This window comes from Pelodiscus sinensis, chromosome 3 (genome assembly GCF_049634645.1).
Source record: "Pelodiscus sinensis isolate JC-2024 chromosome 3, ASM4963464v1, whole genome shotgun sequence".
NCBI classification, from domain to species: Eukaryota; Metazoa; Chordata; order Testudines; family Trionychidae; genus Pelodiscus; species Pelodiscus sinensis.
In genome coordinates, this window is record NC_134713.1 from 181,515,841 (window position 1) to 181,534,620 (window position 18,780).

At 42.6% G+C, this 18,780-nt stretch overlaps 1 protein-coding gene across 2 annotated transcripts in view; it reads right to left on the reverse strand.

Moving 5' to 3' along the window:
- Nucleotides 1-10,594: 10,594 nt before the first annotated feature.
- Nucleotides 10,595-18,780, reverse strand: part of APLF (aprataxin and PNKP like factor) — an 84,827-nt gene continuing 76,641 nt past the window's right edge. The window contains exon 11 of one of the 2 annotated variants that reach the window (XM_006114108.4): nucleotides 10,595-14,068. In XM_006114108.4, the coding sequence (XP_006114170.1) occupies nucleotides 13,872-14,068 (197 nt within the window). In that variant the 3' untranslated portion in view covers nucleotides 10,595-13,871. The remainder of the gene's footprint in view (nucleotides 14,069-18,780) is intronic. The other variant, XM_075925559.1, reaches the window with a different exon arrangement.

The window sequence follows — 18,780 nt, forward strand, 5'->3', positions numbered from 1 at the left end:
TGACTCCTGCTAACGCGAGAGCCAGAAGAGACACTGTGTTCACCTCTCTGTCTCTCTCATATTGATAAGAGTGGAATGCTTACCTCAGTGAGAGCCTTGAGATAAGACAGTGTCCGATGGGAACTGAGTGGGCAGGGAAGTAATTGTTTAATGTTATATGTAATAGAAAGGTATATATATTAGCTTTTAATTGTTTTGTATTTGAAGATCCACTTATAGATGTCTTCCCTTGCAATATTGCTCAAATAAACTGCCTCTAGCTACTTGTTGCTTAAACACAACGCAGAGTGAAAGCTTGTTTTCTTCCACATGAGTCACATCTGAGAATTTTAGCTCTCAACGAGTATTTCCATTGCTGCAAACCCAGTTCTGTTAGCGGAAGTGCTAGAACTGTGCAGACAGCTTCACCGAATCATCAGTGATTTCCAGGAAATTATATTACCAAAGCATCTACTGGAGGGTGCTACAAATGGTGCCTGATTAGAGTTGACATTTAGATAATCAAAACAGAAACACACCTTTAGCATTTGCTGTGGTCAGTTTTAACTGTGCCAGCTCTCTTCTCATTCTGGTCCCTGCAACAAAGAGGACAGCGAATAAGCAGCTTCTCAAAAGGGGTTCTCAGAATGTTTTCTAATAAAGAGGGGGTATAGAAAATAACGACTCTAGACTATTACCTGTACATTCCTGGCGGATGAAATCAGTAGTTTTGCTCCCTCTTCCAAGGTGAAGAGTTGAATTTTTTATATTAACAGAGTAAGATGAAGAACAGACATCAGCAAGTTAAGTGTGAGTAAATGGGGCACACCTGCCTAACCTGGAATCTGGCAAGGCAGGCAATTACAGACAAGTAAAGGGGGATTCTGATAAATATTGTAGGCATTGTGGGCAGATCGCGAATGCTCAGCTAAAACGTTACAGGTTTGACCTTTATGGTGGCATCAGCTGTGGTCTGGCATCCCCGTGGATGCTTCTGGGCTGGATCAGTCTTGGAGAAAAGCTAGTACTCTGCTCAGAAACTCCTCCCCCACCCTCTTAGAGTTTCTGGTGTGCTGCAAGCTCAGGGAGGGAGAAGGGGAGAAGTGGGGACAGGAGATCGTGGGGGGGGGGGGGGAGGGAATAGGCAGGGTAGCTGTTATGCCCATACAAACCACACAAGATAATTTATAGGGGAGAAGGCAGCATGCCGCATTTATTGAGAATATAACAGTTAACATATGCTTTTCAGTCACCCATACATACACACACCATGCACACAATCCCACCAGTCAATGTTATAGTTACCAGTCCAGAGTCTGGATCAATCTAGTGGCCAGCCAGATTGATTGCAGAGTGGAGCCGGGCTTTGTCGGTTGCGATCCGATGCTCCTAGAGTTGGTGGCAAGACAAACCCAAAGTCCCATGGCAAAGCACTCTGTTCTTATGTCCTTTTTCTCTGTTGAAGTCTATGGATTTTGCTGTGCCAGTTTGTGACCGGTTACTCCTTAATTGAGGTTATCTTTTGATGTTAAGATTCCAAAATACTTCCGAGAGGGTCATCCTGTCCTGGATTGAGTTAATCAATTGTCTTTAGAAGTCCACCTTAGGGTCGTCAATGTGCCCTTCCTTAATCATGGATGCGCGTTGATGGTTCTCGGATGCAAATAAGTCTCGTTAAACTTCTTCACCCTTCCTCTCTTGACCCCCTGGTTTTAACAATGGCCTTCACACCCTATCTTTTTCTGATGCACACATTCCTCATTCACACAATCAGTCTTTTACAGAGACCTTCAAAGGTATACAAACAGCAGTGTTTTATAATAAAAAAGCATTGTAAATTAAACCTTGTAATCAAAACAGTTCACATTGTGGCCCGGGCCTTCAACATTCCTCTAATCTTATTAACATAGACACAATACAAGATCCTGTCTCTTACTTACTAACCCTTAAAACAAAGACATGTATATTTAACTAAAGGGCCTAATGGTCTGCTCCTGCCTTAACACGAGTATAGACACTGGCAGTCTGTCAGATGCGTTTCTACCAATGCCTCAGAGGGTCACAAAAAAGGGGGGATGGCAGGATGAAATTAAGTCATATGTTACTACATTATTAAACCTGAAATACAAATATAAAATTCCACTCCTACACTGTGAAGCCCTGTGGTGGCCTGGAGCCAGGAGTACAACTGCTGCAGGTCTTGGCATGCTCCCATGGGGCTGTGCTCCTGCCTGTGGCTGTGGAGCTCTGCATCCACGTTGCCTTCTCCCTCAGTACACACACATACACCCCAGTCCATGGTTGGTGAATGTAGCTCCTCTCCGGCTATGGGAGTGGAGCCCAAAGGGACAGCACAGGGACAGATTGACTTTCCCTTATCCAGCAATTTGCCTTGTTTGGGACCGATGAGGGGACTGGACCAGGGAGATACAACCTATGCTTTCATATGGGTGCCAGCCAGAAACTGCTCCTTTGTGAAGTAGAGACAGATCTCCAGCCTTCTCCATTTACAGCAGTATCATCAAAGGCAGCATTCATGGACTGTGCTTTGTTCTGGCCCCAGGGGAAGGTATCCTCCACCTGCAGTTCAGGAACTCCAACATCATAAGAGAACGGTGCACAAAATGCCCGATTTTCAGGCAAATTAGGGATATAGACTTCTATGCAATTAAAATAAAGCCACCCAAAACTGTGCCTCTACACAAGTAGGCCGACATCATGGCCAGGCTGAAGATTTAGCCCTAAATACACTCAAGAATATGTGTCTCAAATGGTTTTGACAGTGGGCAGTGAATTTCTTCTGGTCCAAGGAGCACATAGATTTGTTTCTGTGTTCTTTGGCCAATCATTCTGTTGAGCCAGAACTGAATGATAGTTGGTGACTCTCCCTCTCGCTCTCTCTCCAATGCCTATATCTCTGCCAGTTATGCAAATTCCTTCCATCAGAAAATTGTGTACCTGCTGCTAAAAGCTGCTGCTGCAAAGTAGGGTGACTCCAGGAAGTAGTTAGTACTTCTCTTGCCAACTGCTAGTAACATTAGAAACAAAAAGGGACCTCTTGCTAAAATTGGCCATTGGAGTTAGTGTTAGTTATTTACTAAATCATAGACAAACCCTGATCACCAAACTAATGTGTGGAGGCCCATTTATTTAAACATTGAAACTAATTAATTTTCCATTGCTACCTAAATTCAAGGAAAGCAACTGCCAACAAATCCCAAAAAGAAGTGCTACTGATTGTCTTTCAGATATGAACAATTGCTTTCTGAGGTCAGTTAATAACAAAACCCATTAGTGTAAATGGCTTTCCATTTACCGTAATATCTCTGCATTTCAGATTTTTGCTTAGCCTTTTCATGGTCTCTTTATCAAAACGTCTGTGTAACTAGCCAAGCTAATTAAAATGGTCTGCTTTTTGTTTGCAGTGGGGAAGGAATATAAAACTTCAAATCAAAGCTCGAGAAAATAGAACGTTTTAGGCTGGAAAAAAATATTTTGATTTTAATTAGCTTTTTATTCACCAGTTACAAAATTAAGATGAACTCAACATGAGTTGACAATCCAGGAAATCTATTTAATCCTATTCTGCACTGTCTTGCCATTTATGTATTAAGCTGCTGGTTTCCTAATTTTTGAATACCCTCAAGAAGATACCTCAATTACTCTTTACATGGGTAAGCTAGGGCCTTCTTTACAATGGTAAACCTTCCTTTGGCTTCACTGGAGCTAGGATTGCATCTCATATTCCTTCTGTTTGTGATACCAGTTTGAAATTAAAGTACCTGCCCCTATCTGGACCATGCTTAGCCATTTCTCTCTCAGGTAAAGTTGGCCATTGACTTTAGCAAGAGTTTTCTCCCCTTGCTTCTTTGTTGGCATCTTGCTCCAAAAGGCTAGAGATGATTCTTTAAAGGGCAAGGATGGCAAGTGTGGGATATAGATGGACAGCTGCACAAGGGGACAAGAAGGGACTCGTATATCTATGCACATGCAGTGGCCAACTGAACCGTGACCCTAAGACAGTGGTTCTCAAAGTGTGGTCCAAGGACCATTAATGGACCACAACCATCTTGCAGGTGGACCATGGACTTAGGACTCACCCCCCCACACACACACTGTGGGGAGCCCACACTGGTGCTATTACTCACCCCAGACCATATCGCCAGCCAATGAAAACTGCAGGGATGGTGCCTGCAGCTGCAGAGCCAGGTAGGGCCCTAACAACCCTCATGTCAGACCCCCGCACGTTCATCACCCTCACACACACAACCTCCCACCAAGAGCCTGCCCCACCACTATGCTCCTGCATCCTCCCTTCCAACCAGACTCCCCCGCCCTCAGACCACTCCTGCACCCTCCCACCCACCCAGGCCTTGCACCGCCCCTCTTTCTGCACACAATTTTGTCATCATAGGTGGTTGGCTGGAGGTCTGTGAAAAGATTTACATTGCGGAAAGGTGAGCCATGGGCCTAAAAGTTTGAGAACCACTGCCTTAAGAAAAAACCTTCAGATTTAGCTGCTATTTTCCAAATAGCTGCCTACTGGGAAGCGTTCCAAGTAGCTATTTCTATTGTGCCCAGTAAGGTATTCCATACATCACACTCTCTCAGCAAATGAAGTCTTGTATTTTCCCCTGCTGAGTAATACACATAAGCAGTCACATGGATGTCAGTGCATGCATTAGCATTTCCGATTCAAGCATCACTCATCACAAGTGAAGGCTGTAAGAACTTTATGCAAGCAAATTTATTTCCCACACCTTGCTTTTCAGCTCCATATGCGATATTTTCTCCATTAGTTCAAATCCCGTTTTAGATGCAGCTATTCTTCAAAAATGGGTGATAGAGTCCTTGTTTTTTAATCTAATTTTTTAGATTAGGGAATGCAGATAGATCTTTTCTAAACTTACTGCAGAAATCAGAGCCCGGCACCTCAATTCTAATCTACTATCTGCCAGATCTTCTACATGTCTATACTGTCTGTGGTGACTGCAGCACTCAGTGCTGTTGATGGAGCATAAGATGCTGTTAAGAACATAATGGCCATGCTGAGTCAGTAGTCCAGATACTGCACTCTCTCTTCTGTCAGCAATCAGTGCCAGATGCTTTGGAGGGAATGAACGGAACTGGGCAATTTGTCAGGTGATCCATCCCGTTGTCCAGCCTCATCTTATGGCAGTCAAAAAGTCTAAGAAAACCCAGGAGACGAGGCTTTGTCCTGGGCTATTAACTATGAATAACTGACTGGCCAACCTAACCAAAAGTCTGTCTGCTTGTGCCATTCTTACAGTACCCTGAATGGACTCACAGCTCTACATGGTAGGAAAATGGATTGCAATACTTATTTATATCATATTAGTGGCTCCAAAATACCAAGCACTAGCTGAACAATTATCTAGCTGCTCAATAATTTGAATAATCAATACAGTATTGCTTTTTGTCCATATTGCTTTCTGGCCTTGTCATTACATTTCTGTAAGTAGAACTACCGAAGCACTTAAGCCATTTTATTTCTTGTCAGTGCTGGCTTGGTTAAAGTCCCATTACATGGTGGTTATTTGATTTCCTCACACAAAACAAACACTCAGCAGCATGGGAGATCGTAATTACAAGGAAAAAATGATAATCATTTCCAAATAGACATCCTGCCGTGTAAAAGTTTTTGCAACTAGGATTTACTTTGTTTATCAGGGTCAATAAGAGCTTCAGATCTACAGTCATCTCATTGATTAGAAATTATTATTGATAGCAAATATATTGCATGAGTGTTCTGGGTGAAATTCACCTTGTGCACAAGGCCTATGGACTACTTAGGTCCTTGTAAGGACTTACTCTGACTAAGAGTTTGGTTCAAATACTTTGTATCATCTCTTCTACCGAGACCAGTTTTACCCCATGACTTTAACAGTACCAAGAGATAAACACAAGTGTTGAACTTTCCCATTAAAAAATATATATAAAAATTAATGAGTGTTTCAAGAATGAGCTTTGCTTATTTATGCATCAGATGAATGAAGTCTAGAAGGAGAAAGTTATTTTTTTTAATAAGTAGACAGGAAAGATACTGGAAATGCAAAGCCTTTGTAGTTTCAAGTTCATTAATTATACATGCCATATACAGTTGTTTTGTTGTAGACAATGGCAAGGGAAATAATTTTAAAATATGCAGCATCTTGTTATTTCTGGTTGACCTAATTGCAGGCTACAATTACCTGCACAAGGAGAAAATACGTGTTACAGGAGGGCTCTTGAATCCAGCAGACAAATGGCATGACAAGATCCAATGGCTGGAAATGAGTGCCAGCAAAGTTTAAACTGAAAATACATGTTTAATAGTAAGGATAACTAATTACTAGGATAACTCCCCAAGGAATATGCTGGATTCTCCATAAAGGAGAATCTTTCCATTAAGATGGGATAAAAGGAATCTTTCTAGAAAGTGAGCACTAGCTTAACCACAAGTTGATGGACTAGATATAGGAATGACTGTGTGTGGCCTATGATGTCCAGGAGATCAGGTGAGAGGATCAGTGAGCTCTTTTCATTTTAAAAATCTATTAAATCTGACCAAGTGTAGCAAAATCTAAATCTAAATAGACCTCCTTCCTTGGACATACCTGACAGAATTACTCTCCCCTTATGTGATATGAACCTTTTTTGGGGTCAGAGAGGTCCATCATACCAGTCTGCCGTTTGTTAGTATTCATATGATCACAGTGCTAGGAGCCCTAATCAGGGACTGGGATCTCATTGTGGTAGCATAAAAATGACAGTCCCCCACCCCTAAAAACTCAGCTACACCAGCTCCATCTGGATATAATCTTATGCATGCAAATTATATAATCTAGAGCCGGACTACTCAACACACAGCCCACATCTGGCCTGTGGCCCATTTGTTTGCAGCCCGTGGTGCAGTTTTACATGGGGTTCAACATTCAGCCTGCAGCTGGGATCCTTTGAACATTGCTTCCACTAGGAACAACACACTCCACAATGGCGTGTCAATATAATGGACCTCTATTGATATGTGTTTTGGTAATTAAATTCCTGGACTGTCATTGCACATTGAAAGTGCGGTCATATGGATAGAAATCAGATAAATATCGCATTTTATTAATATCAGCAGAACTGACTTAAATGAGGCCTGCGTGTTGCGTAGTCTTGCCTTTGTATTCATGACCGTCAGTGTGAAAGAAGCTATTTGCATATATTTGCATGCATATGCAACCACACTTATGTTGCAGCCCTCAGCATGTGCTGTGAGTATCATTGTGGCCCCCGGGGCTTCCAAAGTTGAGTAGCCCTGATCTAGAGGAATCCATGTAATTGTATAGACATCAAAGAAAGAAGCTGCTTTCTAGTCCTGAACTGAACTTGTGGAAATTCCAGCTACCAGGTATCCGCCCCTTCAGTATTTAAGCTTCTGCAGCTGAAATGTGACACTTTGAGAATGTTAGAATGCAAAAGCTTTTCCACCCAACCAGCCTTTGCTTTTAATTTCCTCAATGCACCAAGCTCCATCCTTTTCATCTCTGATGTAGTCTTTACCATGAATATAGTTATGCCCCCACCTTTTTCCTTTAGATATTTGCTCATATCTTCCAATCCTTTCATATCACCAAATTCTTGTTCCATCTTTCTGTTTATTTCCTCCTAAATGTCCCCATTTCTCCCCTCTAAACATGTACACACACACACACTCACACACTCACTCCCCACCACGTTTCTCTTCTCTGAAGAGTCCTGGATCCAGAAGAGTGTTGTGGAATTAAATCATTAGAAAGCATTCAGCTATTTTCTTGAACTCTGAATCCTGGTCTAGCACTCTATACATAGGATATGGAGGCAGTCACCCTCATGTTTGAATCTTCACTGTCACAATGATTCGTGGCTCCAACAGCAATTCATTTAGGCCCCAATCCATAAAGGTACTTGGTACCAAAACCCCAGACATAGCTATAAAACAAACCAACAAACTCACCCCAAGGATCATGTAGCCTCTCCTCCTCCACCTAGAGAATGCCCTCACAAAATCCCATTTGCTGCTCCTGTTTCTATGCTTATAACAACTGGTGCCATGGGACCAATCACCACCACCTGCTTCTGGTCCTCTCCAATATTGCTCCATCTGCATCAGTGAACAAGTTACCTTGCATAATCTGCTCATGGTTCAAAATATGTCACATCAATCTGTTTAAAGATGCGTCTAATCCACAGATCTCAACACAACTCATTTGGCCAATTCCTCTAAAGAACCTCAATATCATTTCCAGATGGCATACCAAGTGTCAAAACAAGTTTCAAACACAGACAATGCCTATCTCTTGACAGATCCAACAGTCCAGTCCTTGGTTTTGATGTGCCACACTCTGTGGCCAAAGAACTGCAACAGCCACTGTAAAAAACTACAGCTGTAAGATAGAATTCACAAGCACTACTGAGAAGACAACCAGGCCCATGGATATAGTGTCTAATACTGACACAGTTAGGATGTCCCCAATCATGGAGAGTCAGCACTTTGCATATTGTATTCTAAATCATTCTTCAGGGTAAATTTTGATGTGACTATAATAACCATCATGGGTCAGACCAGTGGTTCACTAATCCCAGTATCCTGTCTTCCAACAGCAGCTGGTGCCAGGCGCTTCAGATGGAGTAGAAAGAACTGAGTAGTCATTCCGTCCCAGCTTCTGGTAGTCAGATTTAGCAATACATACAGCATGGGTTGTAAAGCTGACCACCTTCAGATGGAAATATCCTCCATGAACTTACCCAATTTTTTTAACCTAGTTATACTTTTGGCTCTTAACAACCCTGGGGAGTGTGTTGTGTGAAGTACTTCCTTAATTTTAAATCTGCTGCCTATTCATTTCATTGAGTGACCCCCAATTCCTGTATGTTATCTAAAGGGATAAAAAAACCTTTTCTTTTTCTTTCACACCATTCTGATTTTATAGACATCTGTTAGATTGCCCCTGCAATCATATTTTTTCAAAGGTGAACAGCTCCTCTTTATTACTCCTTTCAAATGTACATTATTTTGCACTTACCAATGCTGAAATTCATCTGCCATGTCGTCACCCAGTTTTGTAAGATCCCTTTAACTCTTCTCAGTCTGCTTTGGACTTCACTATCTTATTTTGTAACATCTGCAAATGTTGCCACTTCACTGTTGGCCTGTTTCTCCAAACTGTTTACGAATATGTTGGACAGCATTGGTCCCAGTACAGATCCCTGGGGGACACCACACTTTACCTCTCTGTCTGAAACCGGACCATTTATTCCTACCTTTTGTTTCCCATCCATGAGAGGACCTTCCCTCCTAGGACTCCTTACTTTGGTTAAGAGCCTTTGCTGAGGAACCTTGTAAAAGGCTTTCTGAAAGTCCAAGTACACTATATCCATTGGATCACCTTTGTCCACATATTTGTTGGCAAAGTCTTGGCTGCCATGAAAGATGTGACCAGAAGTCTTCTCTATAGCCTTTATACCTGTCCTTTCAATGGGCAGTCTTAACATGGCAAAGCCGAAACACCAGGTAAGTGCGGAGAAGACATCAGGGATGCAATTACATATATGTTGCCAGATTTGGCTAACGCCAAGTGCATTTGTCATCAACAAGTATTAGATTTTTAGAACATTCTCCCAATTTCCTCTCCCATAGGCTCCCCTTCAAAACAATTAAGACAAGCATCAGGAAATTAGATACAAACTCTGAGCTCTGCTCCCACCACTGCACAAACACTCCATTTCTGTTAGTGTTTTTAAAAGTGAAATGAGGGAGCTCATGAGATGGCAATGAATTAAGAGTAATTGGACCCTCTCACTGGCCAGTCTATTGGAGTCTTGGTTATCAGTGACCAAATGTATTAGCGTGAGATGGTCACCAGATTGGCCAGAGCTGGTTCACCAGCAGGCAGTTTTTATAAACCTTGGGGGAAAAAAGAATAAAAATACTTTTGGGGAATCTTATTTAAACCTCAGGAAATTTGGGAAGGAAGTATTTGATTGATTTTTTTTGATATCCTTATGTCAACAAACCCATCACGATTCAGACCAGAAGCATGGAAAAAGCTACTTTGCTTTTGACAAGGGGAAACAAAGAGGAAAAATACTGGCACACAGGCTTGACTAAAAGACAAAAATCAGGGTGTACTATTATTACTGTGGAGGCTCTTAATGACAGTTGTTCAGTTATCCTCTCCATAATTTTTTTTTAAGTCCTGGAAGGATTATATTTAATAACAAAAGCTAATATAGTGTGTAAAGCTACTAGTGATTTATAGATTTTTTTTGTGATTATACGTATGACCTTGATAAGCACCACTAATGAAAATTGCTACTTTTATTTTAATAGAAAAATCTAATTTAACCTTTTGGAGCAGCTCAGATGGGAATTCACATTGTGACAATACTGAATAGAATGTCTCTGCTTGCTGAAGGTTGCTAAGATCACACATGAAGTCAAATAATTCAGAAAACTCATCTATGATGAATTATTTTCAAGTGAAAAGACAGTAAGCAAATGATTCTAATACTCTCAAGATGCAGAAGATCATGAATGATCATTCGTACTCAGTCTTTAAAAGTCTTGAGGCAGATTTCTGAGACATAATTTTTGAAAAATATTATATTGTTCCCAATACAGATCAATAGATTTATACATTAGTAGGTTATCTGAACTCCTCTGAAGCCTTTAAAAATTAAGTAATTGTCAAATTAAAAATCCTCTTAATGGTAGAGAACATCTCTGAGTCTCTTAGTAGGTTCACAGACATGGAGATACAAACCAGCATAGATACTATTACATACAAAACCCTTTGATGTTACAATGTTACATTTGCAAAGTCAAGCCTTCCAAAGTTTGTAAATGCATGCATAAAGAATGCCCACACAACCTTAATTCAGCCTCCTGGGGCATACATGCTATAATACAATCTATAATTATATGGATTACTCCATTTAAAACAGAAATGGAAACAAAAACCAGCTCCAACATGTGGAACCACATTTACCTCCACAAGGCTGCCCCACAGCCCCTTTGGCATCTCATCCCTCAGAAGTGCAATCAAGTCACTTCCTCTTCACCACCTAGGCAGAAAGTTCACAAGGCACACAGAAAGGTCTCTGACCTCAGTTCCTGTGCCCAGCACCATAGCCCCAGATGCCATGGCTCACTATGTCTACACTACACTTCTTTTTCAGAAAAAGGTACGCAAATTGCAATATGCAATTTGCGTAGCTTTTTCCGATTGTTTTTTTCGGAAGAGGCTTTTCCGAAATTTGGCCCATTACACCGGGCCAAATATCAGAAAAGCCTCCTCTTTCGGAAAAGCCCTTCTTCCTCATGAAACAAGGTTTACAGGGCTTCTGAAAGAGCGCATCTGCTCTTCAAAAAAACGGAAAAGCAGACACATTCCCTGGATGTGTCAGAGTTTTGGTATTCCAGAAAAACTCCATAGTATAGACATAGCTTGGGAGAAGAAACTGCAGAGTCCTACAGAATCCTGGGAGAGGACTATACTCAGTCACTTTGTGGTGATGGTCTTGTGCAGCCTGATCAAATGCAGGAGCTAAGAGGATAGAGCATACCTAGTGCAGACGCAATCCTCTGAGAATACAGCTGCCAAACTGACATGCTTTTATGTGCAAAATCTGATGTTTGGAGGCTCTTAATCAAATTTGGGCAAATTTTCATGGGAACAGCAAAAGACACATCCCTGAGACACATCCCTCTGCTACATTTCAAATCCCTGCTTCAAAATATGGCTGTGCTAGATCTTCTCAATAAAACGGTTTTAAGCCTTTTATTAAAAAAATACAAGCAAAACCTCGTGCTCAGTAATGGCTAAACCATTTCTGCTAAAACTTTCAAATACATTCACTCTGGGACAGACACTTGGCGTGATACATTCAAACTGAAAAGGTTCAAAGTTAAGGAAAGTTACAAGTCAATTAAAAACAGGACCTTAATAGGAAGCATTAGGTAAGCTTTAACAAACTATAAGCTATGTTTAGATAAGTTCAGCATAATTTTAAGTCAGTTCGCTGTATAACCAGCCACTAAGTATCAGTTTCAACAAAAAGTGACAGTATCCACAATGTACAATGACTGAAAAAAGATGCAATGGTTCCCTCTAATTTGTATGTCCATGTGCAGAATGAACTTTGTTATGTGCTCCAATATGAGACCCATCACTTCCATACTGGTGCAAACAACATATCTCATTCTGTACATGGACAATCTGTGGTGGGGATAGGGCTGTGGAATTCAGAATATGGGGGGAGGGCTCAGGGTTAAGGGGAATGAGGGTACTGGGTCAGGCTTAGGGATGAGTGTTTAGGGTATAGGAGGGGGCTTCCAGGTTGGGGCCAAGAGGTATGGAGTGTGGTAGCAGGCCCAGGGCAGGAGGCTGGAGCGGGGGTATGGTGTCAGGGCAGGAGTTAGGGTTCAAAATGGGGCTCAGGGATGAGGTGCGCGATCTAGGAGAGAGCTAGGGTGTGGGGTCTAGAGAGAAAGGGCTTGGGATATAGGGTGCTTATGGGGGCAACTCCCATTTGATGGTGGTGGAGAAACAGGTGGCTCGATGCTACCCCCCACAGCTCCTACTGGCCACAATTCCTGGCCAATGGAAGCTGCAGAGAGAGTTTTCCAGTGCTCAGTGACACTGCTTCAGCTGGGGAGGAAGGAATGGCAGCACATGGAGCCTCCTCCCACTTCCCCTCACACACACTTACCATTGAGGGCTGGCCCAGAACACAGGTGTTTATGGTCTACAGCCCAGGACCTTGGCCAAATGGGCAGGGCTTAGTTCTGGGCCCTGGGCTGCAGCTCCTAAAGCTCCTTTCTTTAATCTGGTCCTGCTACGGTGGCCGGAGGAGCATGGCTCTCCTCCAGCCCAAACAGGGAGCTGCCATGGCTACGGAAGAGGCAAGCTCATCCAGCCTCAGCAGGGAGGTGCCATGGCCAGAAATAGATGTGCTCCTCCGGCCCCAGCAATGCCAGAAGGGAGCTGCCGGATCAGAGAGAGTGGTGAACAGCTCTGGCTCCAGCAAGGACAGGCAGCTGTCTGGGGAGAGGTCCTTCTCCCCAGGCCATGACAGCTCTGTGCGCATGCAGGGTTTATTAGGAGGCCGCACAGCTTAGAGTAAACCAAGCACTTGGCTTTAACAACAGTCAAGAACTGATTTGGGACAATTTGAATTTCAGCTTGCATTTTTTAAAATTTGTTTTCCCCAAGTGATTTAGCACGTTTTCAAAACCAGCAAATTAAACCAGGAACATCAGAGAAATAAGTGCAATTATAGGGTGAAGACATCCACAATTAACAACCTGGTAAAACTTAATGTGACAGTGTAGGATAGCTGAATAGCAAACTAATCAAAATAATTGTTTTAGCAAAGACTCCCTGTTGAGCTGAGAATAAGCAGATCTGCCACATTAAAAAAAAAAAGTTGTGCAATGTTACTTCTTTATTTAGTAGGGAATCAATTATATAGTAAAACTATAAGCCGCTCTAAGGTAAGTCTTCAATCCTTATTTTTTTCAAGACATAATAATCCTCATGAATATCTTTCTAAGAGCTACATTCCAACACATTAATCTTCCCTCTGACAATATGAGCTGTGAAGAATTTGGAAAAGAGTCTTCGGTTAAACCACAATATAATCCCAGACTTTTATTATTTGACTTCACCAGCTAAATTATCAAAGGCAAAACAATGGGTATGGAAAGAAAAAGGAAACTGGTGCTCATTTCCCCCTTCATTAACTATTTCTGTTTGTAGTGTCTCAAGCATAGGTAAAAGTAGCTTTCAAAATCATTCCCCAAATCCCCACCAATCTTGTAAACAAGTATGACATTAGTACTTTACAAGATTGTTTGGCCAAAACTACTTTTTAGTTTTAATAAATTTTTGGGCTTCTTTCAACAGTGTTTCAACATCTTCAGGATTTGGCTCCCAATCAGAATCTTCATCCGTAGGGTCGTACTCCTCCTCTTTCTCCTCGTCATCTAGAAAGCTGTCATTCAGGTCATATTCATTTGGTTCGCCATCATTATCACTGTCCTCCTCCAAAATACTTTTTCCTGTACAGGCCAAAATGTAGAGAGTTTAAAGTATGTGTGTCAAGTGCTGTGGAAAAAATTAAATTCGTGGGGCACTTCTTATAATGTTGTTAGCTCAAGAATTACAAATAATTTTACTTTTTTAAACCAGAAATTACAACTATTATAAAACTATGGGATTATTTAGCTGTTCTATTAACATAATAGATTGCACTTAAGTAATGTTTATAGCACTTTTCATCCCAGGATCCCAAAGCCTTTATAAATATTCAGTAAGCTTCTCATCACTATGACACATTATGCCTCACTGACATCCTGTACCCCATGTTCACCACTTTTATACAATGATATATTTTTTACCAAGTATGCCTTAGGAGGTATTTGAAACATTCTACTGAACACAACTCGCATGTTAAAACATGCAAATCAACACCGCACATGGACCTACAAGATCTTGCTATATGATTGTTTTTGAAATATGCTGTAGTTCTGGGTAATGCCTTCAGACCATTATCTCAAAGACAAAGGCACGTTTGTCAGGTCCGCTAGGTACAAAAAGACAGTTACCTGATTAACTGGAGTGTCACATGCAGGGGAGGTGCAAACAAGAAATTTACAACTCATCTGAAGGACAGCTGGTAACTCACATGGGTCATGGAACTGCCTGATCCCAAGACCCAGGAAAGACTTTTCCAGAATAAAGGGTTATGTTGTAAGAAGTGGGAAAAAATGTCTCTAGATACCTCTCCTCCCAACAGCTCTACTTGCACTTTCTAAGTGAGATTGCTTGAAAGAAAGGCAAAGGCACATCACTGAATGGCAGAGAGTGGTTCTGGCCTGGGAGGTTTTTCCAACCAGTACAATCTACTAATGCTTTTGGGCGAGCAACTTTTTTGCTTTTAAATTTACTGCCATTAGTAAACGTTTAGGAATTAACCTGCTTGTTTATTTTTTATTTCTTGTGCAACCCTCATACCTTTACCTCTTCTGACTGTCATACCTTATCACTTATAACCTATTAAAATCTCTCTCTCCTTAATAAACTTGTTTTATCTAAACCAGCATGTTTGAATGTTTGGAAAATCTCTACTCTGTTCAAGAGGGCTGGTGCATATTCGTTATCTTTTGTTGGAACGATGGGCTAATTTAAGTGTGTACGCAGTTCAGTATACTGAATGATACAACACACACATTTCTGAGTGAGGGAGGAGAAGCTTGGATTAAGAGATACGTGGATGTCACCCTGTATCTATTCATGGAAAGCTGGGCATAGCATTCATGTAGTAATCGGGGAGTGTCTTTACATGCTGGTGGCTGTAGTGAACAGAGCCTAAAGGGACTTGCTGTTCTTTAGCCAAGCAGTGTAAAAGAAATCCCAGTCTAGAGAGACGGGGACACAACACTTCAGGTTGCACTTTGAGAAGAATGTCAAATGGCCACTATAAAATATTATTTCCATTTTTCTGATAGGTGAACTGTGGCACAGAGAAATCAAAAGACTGCTGGAAGGCACACAGCAATCCGTGGAGGAGACAAGAGCACAATCTAAGAAAACCGAGTCCTGAGCCCTCAGAATCCTAACTAAGGAGTGGACAAGACAGCCTCTGGGGGCCAGATCCAGCCTGCCAAGCTGGTGGACACAGTCTGAAGCTTCCCTGCCGCTTCCCCATCCCCAGGCCAATCGAGACGTGGGGATGGGGGAGCATGTGAAGTCTCCCCCCCACCAGAGGGAGCCGTCGGCTGTTTTAAAACAGCCAGCCAGTCTCTTTAACTATTGCATACCCCTGGCAGGGTGGGGGCATAGAGCAAGCGACTTTGCACACTCTCCCCGCCCCCAGTCCCTGATTGGACTGGGGGAAGAGGGAGCTCATGAAGTCTCCTTCCACTGTGGCACCTAGAGGGAACCGCCAGCCGTTTTAAAACAGCTGGCAATTCTCTGGGGGTGGGAGCAAAGACTTCACATGGTCCCCCACCCCCAAGCCAGTCAGGGTCTGTGGGCCGGGGAGCAAAAGAAGTCTTCTTCCCCCATCCCTTCCACCCAAGGTCCTGTCTCTTCCAGGGGGCCCAGGGCCACTTCAGAAATTTATTAAGAGGCCCCTTTTTAAAAACTATTGCCCATCCCAATCTAGCATCAGTTCAAAAAAAGAACAACTAAATCATTTCTATCCAACACCACTAACTTCACTGCTGAAAATGGAATCGATTGTTACAAAAGTCACTGATGGCTTACGGAGCAGCTGATTCATTAGGGTCCACAGAGAAGTGGAAGGTGTCTTAAATACAGTACAAACAAAATCGCTACCATTTCACACAAAACAATTAGAGGAATGAAAATACAGTAAAGCTGCCAAAGGAAGGAAAAACTGGAAATAAGCAGACATGCCAGACTGAACAAAGGGGAGGATGGAGAAGAAAAATAGAGAGCTGCAGCAGAAAACTGGAAAAGAAAAAAAAAAATCTATTGATTCCACTGTGCCCCTCTCTTTAAAAGGGCTGAGTCGTCTCATATGAGAGTGATTTTCAGAAGCACTTGCAGTTCCAGGGATTTTTATAAGGGCTGCAGGTGTTCAAGCTTTTCTGAAAAGTCTCCCATAATTGTCCATTAACCCCCCCCCCCCCCCCCATCCCTGCCCGGTTAAGAAAACTGCCTGCTTCAAGAGTGTTTGGCAAGAATGATACTGAGCCTATTATAGGTCACACTCTGCACCTCTTACACCTGTTGAATATACTCATCAAGTAGTTTCAATGAAAGATATGGTGGGATCTTTGCAGAGTAGTTTACTGCTCAGTGTGAGTAATGATGGCAGATTGATCCTTTTGGATATAAGTAACCTAGAGATTTGAAAAAAATCCCCTTCACATTCAGAGCACTACTTGTAGCACCTTTATTTTAAGTGAACTGTTGTGAGGAGCCGCTGCCTGCTTTCAGCAGCCTGTTGATAATGTGCCACTGTCCTACAAATAGTTAAAATGGTTTTAAAAAGATCATCTTGTCATTTTGCTTGGTTTTCAGACTCCAGCAGAGAACAGCGTAGGTGTTTCCCCCTCCCTAGGAAGTTTACTCAATCCCCTGGCTTTTAAGGAAGCTCATTAAGCATTCAGTCTGACACAACAGCCTCTTGTATTGGCACCACATTTATCCTGATGACCTCGAGGCTTTTTTCATTAAAGGTGTATTTACACAAAAGCAACTGCAAGAGGATGCAGCATATAAAACACTATTCTTGGGAGGTAGGTGATTTGCAAAAGTTGTTTGTAAGAATATTCCCTATAGCTGACAGCCTGAACAGATCACTCATCTGGGTAGAGGAAGAATAGACAGGCAAAAATTTGCAAAAAAAAAAAAAGAACAGAGTCAATGGCTACTTCTAGTCTTACTGATCCCCTTCTGCTCTTGTCCTTGCAGCACTACCCTTAGATATGGTTTCAAACCCTGGCCTCTTAGTCTCTAGATCAGGGCCAGGCAAAATATAGCCTGAAGGCCAAATCCAGCCTGCCAAGCGCACTGCAGGAGTCTGTCAGGCTCCCTGTCCTCCCTGCTCCTGCTCCCTCAGAAAAGCCGGCTGTGGGGCCTTGTCGGAAGAGCTGTGAGCCCGGGGGAGGAAGGGAGAGGCTTTGTGAGTTATTCCTGCCCCAAGCACAATTTTGCAGCTCCCACTAGTTGTTCAGACACACATGGTCCCAAAACCAGCCCATTTGAGAGGTGTGCCAGGTCACGGAAGACAGGGAGGCTGGCAGCAGAACCTGTCAGGCTGCTGCCTGGGAGTCACAAAGGTAAGCGTCTCACAGCCAGGGCCTGCCTCTGGCACTCCAGCCCCTTCTCCCCCCCCCCCACCAACCCTTTGCCCCCTTCACAGACCCTGTACATCAATTCCCTACCCCAGGTCACAAACCCATCTTGCCCTAGGTTACAACCCAAACCCCTTCATCTCCTCCTGCACCCCTGTTCCCTGCCCCAGGTCACAACCCCTCTCTTCACCCAAACACTCTCCCAGATCCCACACCCTCTCCTGTACCCCAATCCCTTACCCCAACCCACAGTTCTTCCATTAATATCATAGAAGAGTACGACCACTTACCAAATTCTTAGAGTGGTCTCCATCAAAAATTATTGCCCATCCCTGCTCCAGGCTCTAAGCAGTTAGCAGTCCCTTTGGTGGCAATTAGGATAATGACTGAGAACTAAAAATGTCAAATGTCATCTAATCAGTACCCGTCTCCTCTTGCTTGCTAGCGTTTAAATGTGTTTATATGGAAATGTCAGCGCTACTCTGCTTAACATTGCAGCTGTGCCACACAGCATGTATTAAAGGTTAAAGGAACCCTATCTACCAGATAGTCCTAGTAAGCTGCGTGTCCTGTGTCTCAGATGTGACCTCACTGATCCTAGCCTTTTACAAGCTTTGGGAGCAGCCACCGGAACCAGGAGAGGGGGCATTTTTAGAAGGTTAGCAAACGTGAACCATTGCGGGTTTGTAGTTATTGCAGCTGTGTTGGTCTCAGGGTATAAGACACATGAAGGAATATCTTTTATTGAACTAATGAGCAGGGCCAAGACACCAGCTTTTGAGCTTCACAGCAATACTAGGTTGATCTAATAAAATATATTCTCACCCACGTCTAGCAATGATTAACAGCATTTTAATTAAGTTACCCAAAATATCAGGAAGAAGGAGACATGAGCATAAAGACACAGAATGTGAGTTTACAAACACTGAAAGGCCTTGCCTCTA